This window comes from Bufo gargarizans, chromosome 4 (genome assembly GCF_014858855.1).
Source record: "Bufo gargarizans isolate SCDJY-AF-19 chromosome 4, ASM1485885v1, whole genome shotgun sequence".
NCBI classification, from domain to species: domain Eukaryota; kingdom Metazoa; phylum Chordata; class Amphibia; order Anura; family Bufonidae; genus Bufo; species Bufo gargarizans.
In genome coordinates, this window is record NC_058083.1 from 322,056,075 (window position 1) to 322,073,938 (window position 17,864).

The following is a 17,864-nucleotide window of genomic DNA, read 5'->3' on the forward strand; positions in this document are numbered from 1 at the left end:
GATTGGCTGCTGTGGGCAACTAAGCCAGTTTTCCTTTGCACCAGCCTTGATAAATACCCCCACAAAGCAGGGTAGTCGAGTGCGGAGGTCCATACTGCATAAAAGTCACCAACACTCTGCAGACCCCATAACTGATGAGGTCCAAACCTCCTCTGGCATTACCATCAACACAAAAACTGTGCGCCGGGAGCTTCATGGCATGAGTTTCCATGGCCGAGCAGCTGCATGAAACCATTCCATCAATAAGCATAATATTCTTATAACCAGTGAGACAATGTATCAAGTACAATACCCGCACAAATACAGTATATGTCGCATGCTGACATGTTTGAGATCCTATGACAGGTTTAACCATATGGTTTCTGGGAAATGTGGCTACCCAAAATTACATAGTTTTTCCATACACATTATCTCACAAAAGTGAGTACACCCCTCAGATGTTTGTAAATATTTCATTATATCTTTATATGGGACAACACTGGAGATATGACACTTTGATACAATGTAAAGTAGTCAGTGTACAGCTTGTATAACAGTGTAAATTTGTCGTGCCCTCAAAATAACACAACACACTGCCATTAAGGTCTAAACTGCTGGCAACAAAAGTGAGTACACCCCTAAGTGAAAATGACCAAATTGTGCCCAATTAGTAATTTTCCCTCCCCGGTGTCTTATGACTCGTTAGTGTTACAAGGTGTGAATGGGGAGCAGGTGTGATAAATTTGGTGTTATCACTCTCACACTCTCTCATACTGGTCACTGGAAGTTCAACATGGCACCTCATGGCAAAGAACTCTCTGAGGATCTGAACATAAGAATTGTTGCTCTACATAAAGATGAGCAGAAACAAATGAAAAGAGAGCTCATATTACCAAAAATATATAAATTTTATTACAATAAGTTAAAAATAACAGAAAAAAGAGAAGAGTAAATTAGTACATGAGATGCCGTAAAGCAAGGTGATGGGAGCGGAGAAAAAACAGCACCACCCTGGGAGGAAGGAGCACACGGTTATAACAAATAGAAAGATGTGATATACGTGATATCTAACATGGGAGTAAGAAATCTTGGGTACAGTGCCCAGCCCATGCAAAAAGTGAATGGAGAAATGGAACCATGCAATATCAGGTAAAGCACGGTCAGCTCATGCACCCCCACTGGAAGTAGATACAAATGTATAAGGATGGAGATGTGTATCATAAAGGGCAAAGTGCCGGTGGACAACAATTGACCACACAATCAGCGGGGGGCAATGGGAGACCAGAGCTTACCTGAATAAACCGTGTGCAGAGAAACCCAGGGTGGCGCCACCCCAACACGCGTTTCGGCGTGCCTTCGTCACCCCCTGACATTTGTATCTACTTCCAGTGGGGGTGCATGAGCTGACCGTGCTTTACCTGATATTGCATGGTTCCATTTCTCCATTCACTTTTTGCATGGGCTGGGCACTGTACCCAAGATTTCTTACTCCCATGTTAGATATCACGTATATCACATCTTTCTATTTGTTATAACCGTGTGCTCCTTCCTCCCAGGGTGGTGCTGTTTTTTCTCCGCTCCCATCACCTTGCTTTACGGCATCTCATGTACTAATTTACTCTTCTCTTTTTTCTGTTATTTTTAACTTATTGTAATAAAATTTATATATTTTTGGTAATATGAGCTCTCTTTTCATTTGTTTCTGCTATTCCACTCGGGAGCTTTTACCGAGTTACACTTTAGGTGTATCCCCTGCGGCTATTCAGGGTGGGCACTGTCTCTTACCCGCCTTGGGGATACCCTGGGTCATTTTTGTTTGTTTGATCTACATAAAGATGGCCTAGGCCAGTGGTGCCCAACCATTTTTCGTCTGAGGGCCGCACTAGACTTGGTATAAATTTCGCGGGCCGGAACCAGGTAGCTTTGCCAGAAAGAAATGCAAACGCTGTGAGGGGGCACGTGTAAGCATTACTACTGTGAAGAGGGCACATATCTGGCATAACTACTGTGAGGGGGCACATATCTGGGCATAACTACTGTGAGGAGGGCACATATCAGGGTATAACTTCTGTGAGGAGAGCACATATCAGGGTATAACTACTTTGAGCTGTGAGGAGGGCACATATCAGGGCATAACTACTGTGAGGGGGCACGAGTGAGCATTACTACTGTGAGGAGGGCAAATATCTGGCATAACTACTGTGAGGGGGCACATATCAGGGTATAACTACTGTGAGGAGGGCACATATCAGGGCATAACTACTGTGAAGATGACACATATCTGGGCATAACTACTGCGAGGGGGCACATATCTGGGCATAACTACTGTGAGGGGCATGTGTGAGCATTACATCTGTGAAGAGGGCACATATCTTGGCATTATTACTGTGAGGAGCACATATCTGGGCATGACTACTGTGAGGGGGCATGTGTGAGCATTATGTCTGTGAAGAAGGCACATATCTTGGCATTATTACTGTGAGGGGGCATGTGATGTATACATGTGTTTAATGTATGTAGTGCAGTATGTGATGATCACACACTGCACTACATACATTACACACATGTATACATCACATACTGCGCTGTCACCTTCTTCTGCAGGTCTACCTTGATGTCTGGTCTTAAGGTTTCAGTCAGATCCTCCACCGCCATGCTTGCGCCGTGTGCCCGGCGCCACCAGGAGCTGGCCCCTCCTCCTTTCTACTCCCGCCGACTTCTCCTACAGCAGGGCGCTCTATCACTCCAGTGCCCGTCCAATCTTAACAATCAGGGGCGTGGATAGAAATGACTGGGCCCCATAGCAAAAAAAAATATGGGCCCCCCCTCCTGGATCTCCCACCCCCACATACCTATCAGACCTCCCACCCCTTCCAGAGCTCCCACCCAAACACCCCTCCAGGACCTCCCACCCAAACACCCCTCCAGGACCTCCCACCCCAACATCCCCACACCCCTCCCTAGATCCCTCTAAGTGTCGTCCACAGATCCCCCTCTTCAGTGTCGTCCACAGATATCCCCCCTTTAGTGTCGTCCACAGATATCTGTCATGGTCTTACCTTCTTGCTGTTCTCCTTCGTTTGACATGTGCTGGCGGCCATCTTGGTTTCTGGGTTTCTTGTAGCCTCCCACCCTGCGGCTTCTCCTTCCCACTGGGAGGAGCTGGATGCCTAGCTCATATATATAGGAGGTCTGTGGCTTCAGTTCCTTGCTTGGTCCTCCTGTGTTCACATGCTTCTAAGACTGCTGCTGCTTCTGGTTCCTGATCCTGGCCTCGTCTGACTACCCCGCTGGTTCCTGATCCTGGCTTCGTCTGACTACCCTTCTGGTTCCTGACCTCTGGCTACGCAAGACCCTGCTTCGGTTTAGCCATCCGTTTGGACTTTTGCTTACAGCTTGATTTTCAATAAAGCCTTCTTATTCCCACTTATCTCTTGTTGTACGTCTGGTTCATGGTTCCATGACATTAGGACCAAGCCATGAATTCTGACGGTACAGGGCCATCCTCGCTACCTACGCTGATTGCCAGACTTGATCAGCAGGATCACCTGTTGGGTCGGTTCGCTGTGGCGTTGCAAACCCTGCTTGAACGCACGGCTCATTTCGCTCCCGTTGCCGATGGGTCGGTTGTCGCTCCTGGGCCCGCTCCTACTGCCGCTCCGGTTGTTGCGCCAGAGTCTACCCCGACACCTGTTGCTGCGCCTGCGGTGTCTCGGGGTATGACCGGTTCTGCCCCCCTTCCACAGCGCTTTGGGGGAGAGCCAACTCAGTGCCGAGGTTTCCTTAACCAGGTGGGCATTTATTTCGAGTTGCTGCCACATGCCTTTCCTACTGAGAGATCAAAGGTGGGCTTCTTGATCTCGCTGCTCTCGGACAAGGCCTTGGCCTGGGCCAGCCCTTTATTGGAGAACAACAATCCGGTGGTTGCCGAGTTTTCCGGTTTTGTTGCTTCTCTTCGGAAGGTATTCGATGTGCCGGCTCGTGCTGCCTCTGCTGCGAAGCTCCTTATGTCCATCAGACAGGGTTCACGATCCGTAGCTGAATACGCCATTGAGTTTCGTACCCTGGCAGCAGAGGTGGGCTGGAATAATGAGGCTCTGGTCGCTGCTTTCTCTCATGGTCTTTCGGATGCCTTGAAGGATGAGGTTGCAGCTAAGGACCTACCAGTGGAGCTCGAGTCTCTTATTTCTTTCCTGATTTTGATTGACACCAGACTCAGGGAGAGACCTTCCTTTAAGGAGAGCCTGCGGAGGCCTTCTAACAGATTGGCGCCTACGTTTGCTGTCCCACCCGTGCCTCCCTCTCCTCCCACGCCTCCTGGGGATGACTTGTCTGGGGGTGAACCCATGCAGCTGGGGTTTGCTCGCCTGTCCGAGGGGGAGAGGGTACTCCGTAGACGCGAGGGCCGATGCATGTACTGTGGTCTCGGTGGGCATTTTCGGTTGGCATGTCCGAACCGTCCGGGAAACGCTCGCACCTGAGATCCTGTCGGGGGCAGATCTTGGGTGGAGTCTCCTCGTCCCCGGTTTCCCGTGTTGACAAATCACTGATCACTGTTGTCCTCTCCTGGGTCGGGGGCTCGGTGACGACCCAGGCGTTGGTGGACTCTGGTGCTGGTGGTTTGTTCATTGATAGTGTGTTCGCTGCCGCCAATTCCATTCCTCTGCAGCCTCGAGGTTCCCCACTGGCTCTTGAGGCGATAGACGGCAGACCCCTTCTGCCGCCACACGTGACTCATGAGACCCTTCCAGTGGGGATAGCCATTGGTGCCGTTCACAGAGAGTCGGTCTGTCTCCAGGTGATTTCGTCTCCACACTACTCGGTGGTCTTGGGGTACCCCTGGCTCCAGAAGCATAATCCGACTTTCGATTGGAGATCGGCCGAGATCCTCTCGTGGTCACCGCAGTGTGGGGCTAGTTGCATCCATGGGCCTGTCAAGTTGCTGTGTACTTCCTCGGACTCTCTGTTGCCTCCTGAATACGAAGAGTACCGGGATGTATTCGATAAGGTGCGCGCGGTTGCCCTACCTCCGCACCGCCCATACGATTGTGCCATAGAGTTAGAATCTGGTGCCGTTCCTCCTCGTGGCAAAGTCTATCCACTGTCGGTAGCGGAGAATGAGGCCATGGAGGAGTACGTGAGGGAGGCGCTTTCATGCGGACACATTCGCAAATCCTCGTCCCCGGCAGGGGCTGGATTTTTCTTTGTGAAAAAGAAGGGCGGTGAGTTGAGGCCTTGCATCGATTACAGGGGTCTCAATCGCATCACGATCAAGAATGCTTACCCGATACCCTTGATTTCCGAGCTGTTCGATCGCCTCAAAGGGGCCACGGTCTTTACCAAACTCGACCTGAGGGCGGCATATAACCTGGTAAGGATCAAGGCGGGCGATGAGTGGAAGACCGTGTTTAACACCAGGACCAGTCATTATGAATCCTTGGTTATGCCCTTTGGGTTGTGCAATGCGCCCGCAGTCTTCCAGGAATTCATCAACGATGTTTTCCGTGACCTGTTGCAGCAGTGTGTGGTGGTCTATTTGGATGACATCTTGGTATATTCTGAATCCATGGAGGCCCACATTATGGATGTCAGACGAGTGTTGCAACGGTTACGAGAGAACAGGCTGTTCGGTAAGCTTGAGAAATGCGAATTTCACCGATCCCAGGTAACCTTCTTAGGTTACATCATTTCCGCTGAGGGGTTCTCCATGGATCCTGAGAAGGTTTCGGCTGTCTTACAGTGGCCCCAGCCCAGTGGTCTCCGTGCCCTGCAGCACTTTTTGGGCTTCGCCAATTATTATCGGAAGTTCATCAGGGACTTTTCTATGCTAGCCAAGCCTCTCACGGATCTGACCAGGAAGGGCAGTAATTTCCAGGTCTGGCCGCTCGAGGCCATCCGAGCTTTTGAGGCTCTAAAGTCCGCCTTTGTGTCGGCTCCGATTCTGTCGCATCCCAACCCTGGGTTGCCCTTTGTCCTCGAGGTGGACGCGTCTGAGACGGGAGTAGGCGCCCTTCTGTCTCAGCGTAGAACACCAGAGGGTCCTCTGCTTCCTTGTGGGTTTTACTCCTGGAAACTGTCTTCCGCGGAGTGCAACTATCAGATTGGTGACAGGGAGTTATTGGCCATCGTGCAGGCCCTTAAAGAATGGAGGCACTTGCTCGAGGGTTCGGTGGTTCCGGTTCTCATCCTGACGGACCACAAGAATCTGACCTACCTTTCTGAGGCCAAGAGATTGACACCACGTCAGGCCAGATGGGCTCTGTTCTTGTCACGTTTTAATTACGTGGTCTCCTACCTACCCGGTTCCAAGAACATCAGAGCGGATGCCTTATCACGGCAATACTCCGAGCTGTCCAGGGAGGAGTCGATTCCGACTTCGGTCATACCTCCGAATCAGATCCTGGCCGCCATTCGCACCAGTCTGACATCTCCCCTGGGTGAGCAGATTTTGGCGGCTCAATCTGGTGCTCCCTCTGGGAGACCCAACGGCAGATGTTTTGTGCCTGAGGAGTTGCGCACTCGGTTGTTGCGAACCTACCATAACTCCAAGGCCGCGGGGCATCCTGGAAAGAATCAGCTGTCCTGGGCTGTTTCACGTCTGTTCTGGTGGCCTTCTCTACGTTCCGACATCGCCGCATATGTAGCGGCATGCTCCGTTTGTGCCCAGAGTAAGTCCCCTCGGCACCTTCCGTTGGGCCTTTTGCAACCCATAGCCACCGGGGAGCGCCCATGGTCACACCTGGGGATGGATTTCATTGTGGACCTCCCTGCATCCCGAGGCCATACGGTCATTCTCATGATCGTGGATCGGTTTTCCAAAAATGTGCCACTGTGTTCCTCTCAAGAAGTTACCCTCTGCACAAGAGTTGGCCACGATTTTCGCCAGGGAGGTCTTCCGGTTGCACGGTTTGCCCAAGGAGATTGTGTCGGATCGGGGGAGTCAGTTTGTGTCCAGGTTCTGGCGCGCCTTTTGCTCCCAGTTGGGGATTCATCTCTCTTTCTCCTCGGCCTACCACCCTCAGTCCAATGGGGCCGCAGAACGATCCAATCAGGCCTTGGAGCAATTCCTTCGTTGCTATGTCTCCGATCACCAAGACAATTGGGTTGACCTCCTGCCTTGGGCTGAGTTTGCCAGGAACACGGCGGTGAACTCTTCCTCTGGGACGTCTCCCTTCATGGCCAATTATGGGTTCCAACCTGCCGTGTTACCGGAGGTATTCTCTCCCCAGGATATTCCGGCTGTGGAGGATCACCTTTCCGTCCTACGTGCTTCTTGGGTACAGATCCAGAGGTCCCTTGAGGTCTCTGCGCAGCGCCAGAGACTCCAGGCTGATCGCAGACGAGCGCCCGCTCCTTCCTACCAGGTCGGAGACCGTGTATGGTTGTCCACCCGCAACCTCAACCTTCGAGTGCCCACTCCCAAGCTGGCGCCTCGCTTTGTTGGTCCCTTCCGAGTGCTTCGCAGGGTAAACCCGGTAGCCTATGCCCTTGCGCTTCCTCCTGGCATGCGGATCTCCAACGTGTTTCATGTCTCCCTGTTGAAGCCATTGGTGTGTAATCGTTTCACTTCCTCGGTTCCTCGGCCCCGTCCGGTCCAAGTGGGCAATCGTGAGGAATATGAGGTGAGCAATATCCTGGACTCACGCCTGGTCCGCGGTCGGTTGCAGTTTTCGGTCCATTGGCGTGGTTATGGTCCAGAGGAGCGTTCCTGGGTTCCCTCCGCAGATGTCCATGCTCCTGCTTTGCTCTGAGCCTTCCACGCACGCTTCCCTCAGAAACCGTTCCTTACTCCGCGGAGGAGGGGCCCTTGAGGGGGAGGTACTGTCATGGTCTTACCTTCTTCCTGTTCTCCTTCGTTTGACATGTGCTGGCGGCCATCTTGGTTTCTGGGTTTCTTGTAGCCTCCCACCCTGCGGCTTCTCCTTCCCACTGGGAGGAGCTGGATGCCTAGCTCATATATATAGGAGGTCTGTGGCTTCAGTTCCTTGCTTGGTCCTCCTGTGTTCACATGCTTCTAAGACTGCTGCTGCTTCTGGTTCCTGATCCTGGCCTCGTCTGACTACCCCGCTGGTTCCTGATCCTGGCTTCGTCTGACTACCCTTCTGGTTCCTGACCTCTGGCTATGCAAGACCCTGCTTCGGTTTAGCCATCCGTTTGGACTTTTGCTTACAGCTTGATTTTCAATAAAGCCTTCTTATTCCCACTTATCTCTTGTTGTACGTCTGGTTCATGGTTCCATGACAATATCCCCCCTTCAGAGACTTAGATAGAAAATAGACCAGCACTACTCACTATTGTTGTAGCAAATCCAGTATGTGGTGGTGCCTGTAGTATTAAACCCTGGTCCTAGGGTTTCCGTAGTAGACAATGTTGAATAAGCCACGGCACTCCAGAGGGATTCCAATCAATTTCTTTATTACACCTTGTGTAGCAACGTTTCAACCTAATGGTCTTTGTCAAGCTCCCCTTCAGAGAAGCGCTGTAATCTCGCACAGGCGCACTGGCAGAGGCCAGGAAGACGGTGCATGCGCACTTCGATGCCTGTGCGAGATTACAACGGATCTCTTCAATTTCACAGAGGCAAGTGCAGTGAAAAAATTAGCTAGGAGGCGGCGCTGGGCGGGGAGATTGCAGGCACAGGCAGCATCGCTTTGCTGCCTGTGCCGTTCGCAGCGCACCCTGCGCTGATAAAGTCCGGTCACTGCGCGGGCCGCATGACACGGCTTTGCGGGCCGCAGGTTGGGCATCACTGGCCTAGGCTATAAGAAGTTTGCCGATACCCTGAAACTGAACTGCAGCACGGTGGCCAAGACCATACAGCGGTTTAACAAGACAGGTTCCACTCAGAATAGGCCTCGCCATGGTCGACCGAAGAAGTTGAGTGCACGTGCTCAGTCATATCCAGAGGTTGTCTTTTCAAAATAGACGCATAAGTGATGCCAGCATTGCTGCAGAGGTTAAAGGGGGGTGGGGTGGGTCAGCCTGTCAGTGCCCAGACTCTATGCCGCACACTGCAGCAAATTGGTCTGCATGGCTGTCGTCCCAGAAGGAAGCCTCTTCTAAAGATGGTGCACAAGAAAGCCTGCAAACAGTTTGCTGAAGACAAGCAAACTAAGGACATGGATTACTGGAACCATGTCCTGTGGTCTGATGAGACCAAGATACAATTATTTGGTTCAGTTGGTTTCAGGAGTGTGTGGCGGCAAACAGGTGAGGAGTACAAAGACAAGTGTGTCTTGCCTACAGTCAAGCATAGTGGTGGGAGTGTCATGGTTTGGTGCTGCATGAGTGCTGCCGGCTGTGGGGAGCTACTGTTCATTGAGGAAACCATGAATGTCAACATGTACTGTGACATCCTGAAGCAGAGCTGGATTACCGAGGAGTGGAAGAGGATTCCAGTGGCAACCTGTGAAGCTCTAGTGAACTTCATACCCAAGAGAATAAAGGCAGTGCTGGAAATAAATGGCGGCCACACAAAATATTGACACTTTGGGCACAATTTGGCCTTTTTCCCTTAGGGGTGTACTCACTTTTGTTGCAAACGGTTTAGACATTAATGGCTGTGTGTTGTGGTATTTTGAGGGCACACCACATTTACACTGTTATACAAGCTGTACACGGAGTACTTTACATGGTATCAAAGTGTCATATCTTCAGTGTTGTCTTATGAAAAGATATAATAAAATATTTACAAAAATTTGATGGGTGTACTCACTTTTGTGAGATACTGTACATGGGTAAAACATAGAGAAGCACTTTCTACATTTGCTACAGGCATCTTTGAAAGGAAACGGCTGATCTACAGTACAGGCAGAGGCGTATAGACAGTTTTTTTAGGAAATACCCATGCATATTTTATTTTATTACATTTAGTGCAAACCAAGTTAGATTTTATGCAAACTCATTTCCTTTAGCATACAAGCTAACTTTCCCTGTTTGGGATTTTGCAGGCATTTGTGACTCATTTCTGACCCATCGGTACAACACCTTGAAATGTGCTTGTAAATGAAGTGGCTTTCACCTTACACGATGGCTTAATCATGTAGCTTTTGTTTCATCACACTTAGGCTTTACATTGATAACTGGAGTGCTTTTTATAATGGTGGATTCCAGTAACATGCCTATATACTGTATTTCTATCATCTTAAAGGGGAACTCCGCTCTTGGATAAAGTCATCAAATAAGACAGTGCTGTGGGTATGCAAATCAAATATCCTAACTGTATATGTGGTAACAAGTGACAGTACCAGTTGTAAGATTCGTTATATCCCACTGTCCCCCATGTGACATAGTTGACCACCATTTGTAGATGAGCTAGCTCAATGCCATAGTGGAATAAGCAAACTCATATTGTCCTGGATAGGAATGTCCAACTGGCCTGCAAGAATTAGAAATATCAATATAATGAAATGTTCCCTTGAGGACAACAAACATTGCTGCAGGCTTGAACATGGAGTCCTAGCACCATGGAAATTTGAGGCTTTACTTGACTAGAGGCCGGTAAAGACTATTAAACCTTGAAGATATATACAATACTGATGTTGTCTGTCACCTTGGTCTTTAGATTCTGCTTGTGCAAACTCCTCCAAGTGGTTTTCAATAAGGTCTGCTAGCTTGTTCATGACTCTTGATCTATCCTGGGGGCTCCAGGAAGACCAGATGGGGAATGCAGCTTTGGCAGCATTGACTGCGGCACCAACCTGTTGATTGAGAAAGCAGTACTTTACTGCATGTTAGCAACTCATTGTAGGCAGAAGTTATCAATTTACCCGTGCAGCCTCTTTTTTTAAATCCTATGATCCTATATTAGGATAGACCGGGGATGCTCAACCTGCAGTCCTCCAGTTGTTGCAAAACTACAACTCCAAGCATACCCTAATAGCTTTAGGTTGTCCAGCGATGCTGGGAGTTGTAGTTTTGCAACAGCTGGAGGGCCGCAGGTTGGGCATCCCTGGGATAGACTAATAACATTTGATTTGTGGGGGGACGGGACATCTGGGACTCCCATTGATCAGTACAATGGAGAAGCTGTGCCATTCATTTGAGCCCCACACCCCTTCACTACAGAAGCTCATCCATTTATTTACTTGAATAACGTGACATGCAGGCAAAGCTAGTCCTACAGATAAACTTCTGGAAGTTGGCAAGCAGTGCTTACAGAAGCCTGAGGTTGGGCTACCACTTATTAACAGTGATGGCCTGTCCTACCAATCAGTTTATAGAGTATGGCCACACGGTCAGGTTTTCTGATGTAGTTTTGGAAGTCAAAAATACATAAACAAAAAAAATGCACATCATGGGCATTGCCATGTGCAAAAACGCCCATACTGTTAAAATATAACAATATTTATCCCATATGGCAACCTTAGATATAAAGAGCCAGGGAAAAAAAACGTATGACTACCAGGAGGCACAAGCTATACATTTACACACAAGTCACCGTATTTTTTTGCCCTATAAAATGCACCTAGGTTTTAGCAGAGAAAAATAAGATTTTTTTTTTCATCTGATCCGAGTTTTTTTTCTTATTTTTCATTAGCAGAGAATACTTTTTTTTTTTCATTAGACCCCCAATGCTCATCTGACCTAAGATAAGATCCCCAATCCTCATCAGAACTCCAAATCAGACCCCCAAAATAAGACCCCCCCCATGCTCAGATTAGACAACACAAATTAGACTCCCCGTGTCAGACCCCCCGTGCCCAGATCTGATCCCCCCATACTCAGATTATACCCCCCATGCTCAGACCAGACTCCCATTGCTCAGATCAGATCTCTCCCCATGCTGAGATCAGGACCCTCCCATGCTTATATCAGTAGCAACTGAGGGCCGTCTTTACCAAGGGGCAAAAGGGGCAGCTGCCCCAGGCCCAGTTGCTCCTGGGGGGCCCAAGGAAGCTGCCTCTTGAGCCCTGCTAGCTACTGCCCCGGGTGTCAAGCTGTCTGTGTACTTTAACGTTGTGATCTAGGACCTTAATGACATCATCACCATGTGACCAGTAACCTAGCAATTACTGGCCACATGCCTATGAGGTCATCACAGGTCCTATCAGGAGTGTTGCAGAAGTTAACTGTGGAGCATTTTTGTGTGAAGATTACATCAGAAAAAGGTGACAGGGGCTGTTATGTTAATATACTGTAAACTACTGTATAGTGGAGTGCTGTATACTGTGTGGGACTGTATACTGTGTGGGGGGGGGGAGGCTGTATACTGTGGGGGCCTGTATACTGTGGGGGGGCCTGTATAGTGTGGGGTGCTATACTGCTGTACTGTATACTGTGGGTGTGGTATAGTGTGGAGTGCTATACTGCTGTACTGTATAGTGTGGGGGGGCTGTATCGTGTATAGTTTGGGGTGCTGTATACAGTGAGGTGTTGTATACTGTGGGATGCTATACTGCTCTACTATATACTGTGGGGTACTGTATAGTGTGGGGTGCTATACTGCATACTGTGTGGTGCTGTATACTATAGGGTGCTATACTGCATACTGTGGGGTGCTGGGGTGCACTGTAACACTAGGGTGAGCCGAGCCCTGGTCTCCTTCCTGAAGAGTGGTGCCCACTTCCAGCCTGACCCCAGCTGCCCAGAACACTGATCCTGAGCCGCTGGAGTCTTTAGAACTGGAAGTATTTACAGTCATTCACTGTACTCTACCAGATGTGTGGATTTTTTGGGTGTGTGTTGTGGTGGAGGGCGTGATTGCCTGCTAAGGTGCAGGAAGGCGGGATCCAGGGGGCCCAAATACATTTTTGCCCAGGGTCCAATCAATATTAAAGACGGCCCTGGCAACGGTGCCCGATCAGGAAAGATCTCAGCATGGGGTGGAGAGTACGCTGGTCTGACTGCTTGCCAGCTCCACCGCTAGAGCCGCACTTGAAGAGGCAAAGAGCCGCATGTTGCTCGAGAGCCACGGGTTGGCCACCCCTGCCATATGGCTTAACGAAAAAAAATAATCAAAATGGCGAATTCACTATTTTTTGTCAATTTACCTCCACCAAAAAAAATTAGCCCTCATACAGCTCTGTAACTACAAAAAAGTTATAGAGTTTAGAAGATGAAAAGAAAAACTATACAAGTGTGTTATTCTTGTAATCGTACTGATCTGGAAAATGAAGGTAACAGCTAAATTTTACAGAATAGGGAATGCCTTTAAGAAAAAAGAAAAAAAAAACTGTCGAGGAATTGTGTTTTTTTCCAATTCCATGCCATTTGGAATTAGAAAGTACAAATTGTCCCACAAAAAAACAAGTCCTCATGTGAATGGAAAAATAATAAAGTTATGGCTTTGGGAAGGCGGGGAGTTAAAAATAAAAAATCAGGAGTGGATCATAAAAGGACAGATAAAACGTCAACTTTTTTTTTTAAATCACTCCTGGTTTTGGCTTCCAAAACAGCATTAGGAAACCTTAACCATGTGGCGGTACCATTATAGATCCGAAGAAATCCTTTAAATTAGTGATCAGAGACATTTTTATCTCTCATTGGGGAACATGAGTCATTTCAGGCTGTCAGAAGGAAACCTAAATTAGCACAGGCATCCTTCTTGCATATGTAACTGTATTGCTTCACCACCTATGATGTTATTGCAGACAGACCGTATAAGACTAAAAGGTTACTTGTAAAACAATCCAAAAGTCAATCCAAAAGTTAACTGAAATCCCAGCAGCAAACAACACACCCCATAGTCAGATGGATGGAATTTTCCTATGCTGGACATTTTAGTCTCTTTGTAGTAAAGCCCCAATATAGGCCCACCTGATGTCTGTCTGGTCTGCATTTGGACTAGTCGTACCATGTGTATAGATTGCATACCTGGATAACCAGTAAGTAAATATTACAGTAGCAAAACCACTGGGGCCCTAGACATGGGTCTCCACCCATACCCCTACTGTTTCTAATTGTTCCCAGTGTCTGAGACAGTCAAAATAAGATTGTGAGCCTCACTGGGCACCCACTGGGCACCCGACTTTAGTGGAAACAACCTCTGTAACATGCTGAAATATTTTGTTGCTATACAAACAATGGGAATTCAATAAATGGTTCTCACAATGTTTTGTATATGTAATTTACTATGAGGTTAGCAATAAGTCTATGAACATGGGCAAAAATACCTCAGAAAAAGCTTCACAAACGCCAGGGCCAAAACTATGTGAAGGTACCCTACAAGACATCAACAAAATGATTGCAGTCTGTCTCCTCACCTCCTCATTGTCACTATCAGGTACTTTGCAGTAGACTTCACCTGTAGAAGGATCATATGAATCCATATAAGATTTGGCTGGGACAAATTTGCCACCAATGTAATTTTCCAGCTGCAGAAAAGTCTTTTTAGTCTCCATGTTCATAGAAAAGAATTCTCTTCTATTCCATGGGTTGTGAAAGCAGGAAAATTACTCTGGAATTTGGACTATAAAGTTCATGCAGGTAAGCTCCTCCTCGCTCTGCAAAGAGGTAGCTGGACCTTCACCTATTTCCTTCAGTGGAAAACAACAGTGTGTGTCAACTAAAACTTGGAGTTAACTGTGGTTGTATATTATACCGTCATGCTATGTATGCTGAATTTATAGTATGAATTTTATATGGCTGCATAGCCTATGCTACATCTCATTATACCAGTAAGGTGAGGGAACATACCTTTAGACTTCAGGTCTTCACTATGTGTATGTTACGTGATTATAAATTACAGCCCCTTTAGCAATATGGGAAAATAAACTGATCAGCCATAACATTCAAAATAGAGTAGATTCCAACGAGCGATGAGCGAATTTCATATTTTGACATTCATTCACACTTCGTTTGGTGGTAAAAGCAGAATTGCGTTATGGATTCTGTTAACAAGGACCATAATGCAATTCGATGATGGAATGCATAACGGAATGCCTTTAGAGGCATTCCATTATTCACTCTGTCATAATAGAAGTCTATGGGCTGCAAAACAGATCCGTCCCGTTTCCATTATGTAGGGCAGGCCATAGACTTCTATTATGACGGAATTTTGCTTTTACCACCAAACGAAGCGTGAACGAATTTCATAACATGAAATTCGGTCATCTCTAATTCCAACCATTCTGCCAAAACAGCTCTGATCCTTTGAGGCATGGAATCCAGAAGACCTCTGAAGTTCTTACCTGGTATCTGGAGCAAAGATATGTGGAGCAGATCCTTTAACCCCTTGGCGACCTCCACCATACATGTACGGCAAAAGTTGCCACTTTAAAGATGAGGCCTGCTCACACATGGAGTGGACACCATAGCTGCTGGGTTTCTGTTGTTTTAAACAGCAGAGACCTGTGGCGGATGTATGCCATCAGCTATAAGGCTCCAAGAGCTATCACTGGTATATACCAATACAGTCCAGCAGTTGTTAGCACTCTATTGGTATATAGTAAATGGTGTGTTCTATGATGGCTATATTTAATAACTATTAGCCCCCTTATGGGGCTAGAACCCTTGTCCTATTCACCCTAATAGAGCTCTATTAGGGTGAATAGGATTTTACAATGTTCCTGCTGCCCTGTGCTTTATGCACAAAGAAGCAGGGAGCTTACCATGGCAGCCATAGAAGGCTTCAGTAGCGTCCTGGCTGACATGGTAACCGATTGGAGCCCCGCCATTTCACTGCTGGGTCTCCTATTGGAAGCTGCCACTGCCACCAATGAAAATACTGAGGAGGAGAGGAGGACCCTGTAGCCACTGTGCCACCAATGACTTTAATACTAGAGAGGGGGATGGGGTGGCCACCAATGAATATAATATAATACTGGGGTGCCACCAATGAATATGGAGGGGGGCACGTACTGTGACACCAATTAATATAATTAAAACAAATACAAATGTAGGTTGCGGGTGCCGGCCATATCACATACCTGGCCTCAATGACAAGGCGGTGCGATCTGCATCTATTAACCCCTCAGGTGCGGGACCAAACTGCGGAGGAATTGTGTTTTTTTCCAATTCCATCCCATTTGGAATTTTATTCCAGCTTCCCGCTACACCATATGCAACATTAAATAGTGCTATTAGAAAGTACAAATTGTCCCGCAAAAAAAAAAAGTCCTCATTAGGCTATGTGAACAGAAAAAATAAAGTTATGGGTCTGGGAAGGTGGGGAGTGAAAAGCAAAAAATGGAAAATCGCAAGGTCCTCTTAGGGTTAAAGGGGGTCTTGTCATTTTTTTCCTGTCCATTAAGCAGTGGCGGATAAATAGACTTAAACAGATGTGCAATCACAACTTTATGGCCGTTGAGAGGGGTCTAATTACTGAGATAGCAAATTTTTATCACATAGGCAACCGAGGATACAAGTGCCCAGTAGGCGGCCCCGAGCCTGGCATGTACTCGGGCTCTCCTGAGAAAACCCTGCCGTTGGTAGATTGACAGCTCCAGCATGGTCAGTGTAGAAGAGGATGCCATAGGACCACACTATGATAACAGATCTGGGGAACTTGGAGGCCAAGTCAACACCATGAACTTTTTCATGTACCTCAAACCATTTCTGAACTATTTTGCACTGTGGCCACATTTGTGGTGAAAGATACCACCACCAAGAGTATCTCACTGCCTGTACTGGGTTTCCTTATTCAGCACAGTACAGCTTGGTGCCATTTCTTCACCAAGCAACTGAGACATGTGCATCCGGCCATGTACAAGATATAAAAGAAAACATGATTCAATAGACCTTCGTCTATAGTTCCTGTTCTATTCTGTCTGTATGATCTTCTGGCAGCGAAGGGGATTCATTACGATTGCTCTGACCTAACTGCGGCTGGATGAAGGTCAAATATTGTATGGTCTTTCTTTCACCAAAGCTGTTATTGATGTATACACTTGTGGTATATTTGAACACCATGAGCTATCATTTTTACATCCTGTGGGACACCAATCAAACCAGGACTGAATGACTCTTCTCAGGTAATTTACATAATGTGCACATTATATTTAAAGTTATTTTTACACCTAGCGTCAGACTGGACACGGAGTCAGGTGGCCCCTGCCCACTGGTAGTTAGGCTACCTTAGCGCCTTGTTACCTTTAAATCCCTCATTACTATAGGGCACCTTAGGGATTTCTTTTGCGTCCCAGCTACTTGCATCTGCAGCACGGGACCCCCTCCTTTGTTGGTGGTAATCCCTTAATCTTGATTTTTGGTTGGAGTTATCCCCTCTTGTACCTAGCAATATTCATGTACTTAGCAATCTGTGTACTCAGTATTTAGAGTACGCAGCATCCAATATACTCAGCATTTGGTGTACTTAATACCTAGTGTATTCAGCATTTAGTGTGCTCAGCATTTTATGCAATTAGCAATTTGTATATTCAGCATTTCAACCTAGATTGCTGATGAGTTACTGCAACGAAACGGGGCACGTCGGGAACTTCTCTCTAGGGTACACTAGGGACTCTGCCCGGGTCTAGGGACAGGCATCCGGGCGGGGTCGCCCCTTTCTGGGCGGGTGCTCTGCATAGGTAGGTAGGGTATTTTCTGCTCCGCTCCCTTTATAGGGTATTATAGGGATAGCTGTTCCTGCTGCCACTTCTGCTCAAAGGTTCAAGAGCTACCCTGCTCCGTTATTGTGATGTATTGGTGAACTCCTATTTTCCGCCTGGCTGTACACAGACAACGGCAACCTGGAGGCCTTTAAACTATTCACATCCGAAGTAACCATTTATCACGTCCGGACCGGTGAGATTGTTACATTTTTTCTTCCCCTATGTTGTATCAGATGGTCCAAACTCTGCTTGGTGACGTACTTTATAATTTTGCAGCCAAAGTGTGTTTTTTTTTTTTTTTTTACATAATTTTTCTCTATTCATTGTATGTCTCCATGGTGTTGAGATTTTTTTTTAGATAATCACTATTAGTAAAGGTTATGTCTTAAATTC

General features: G+C 47.4%; 1 protein-coding gene across 1 annotated transcript in view; it reads right to left on the minus strand.

Annotated features, from left to right (window-relative positions):
• ALDH8A1 (aldehyde dehydrogenase 8 family member A1) overlaps positions 1–14,335 on the minus strand; it is a 34,880-nt gene extending 20,545 nt beyond the window's left edge. Inside the window, exons 1-2 of the mRNA XM_044292304.1 lie at positions 14,184–14,335; positions 10,532–10,679 (exon numbers count right to left, since the gene is read on the minus strand). Coding sequence (XP_044148239.1) covers positions 10,532–10,679; positions 14,184–14,327 — 292 coding nt within the window. The 5' untranslated portion in view covers positions 14,328–14,335. The remainder of the gene's footprint in view (positions 1–10,531; positions 10,680–14,183) is intronic.
• Positions 14,336–17,864: the final 3,529 nt, after the last annotated feature.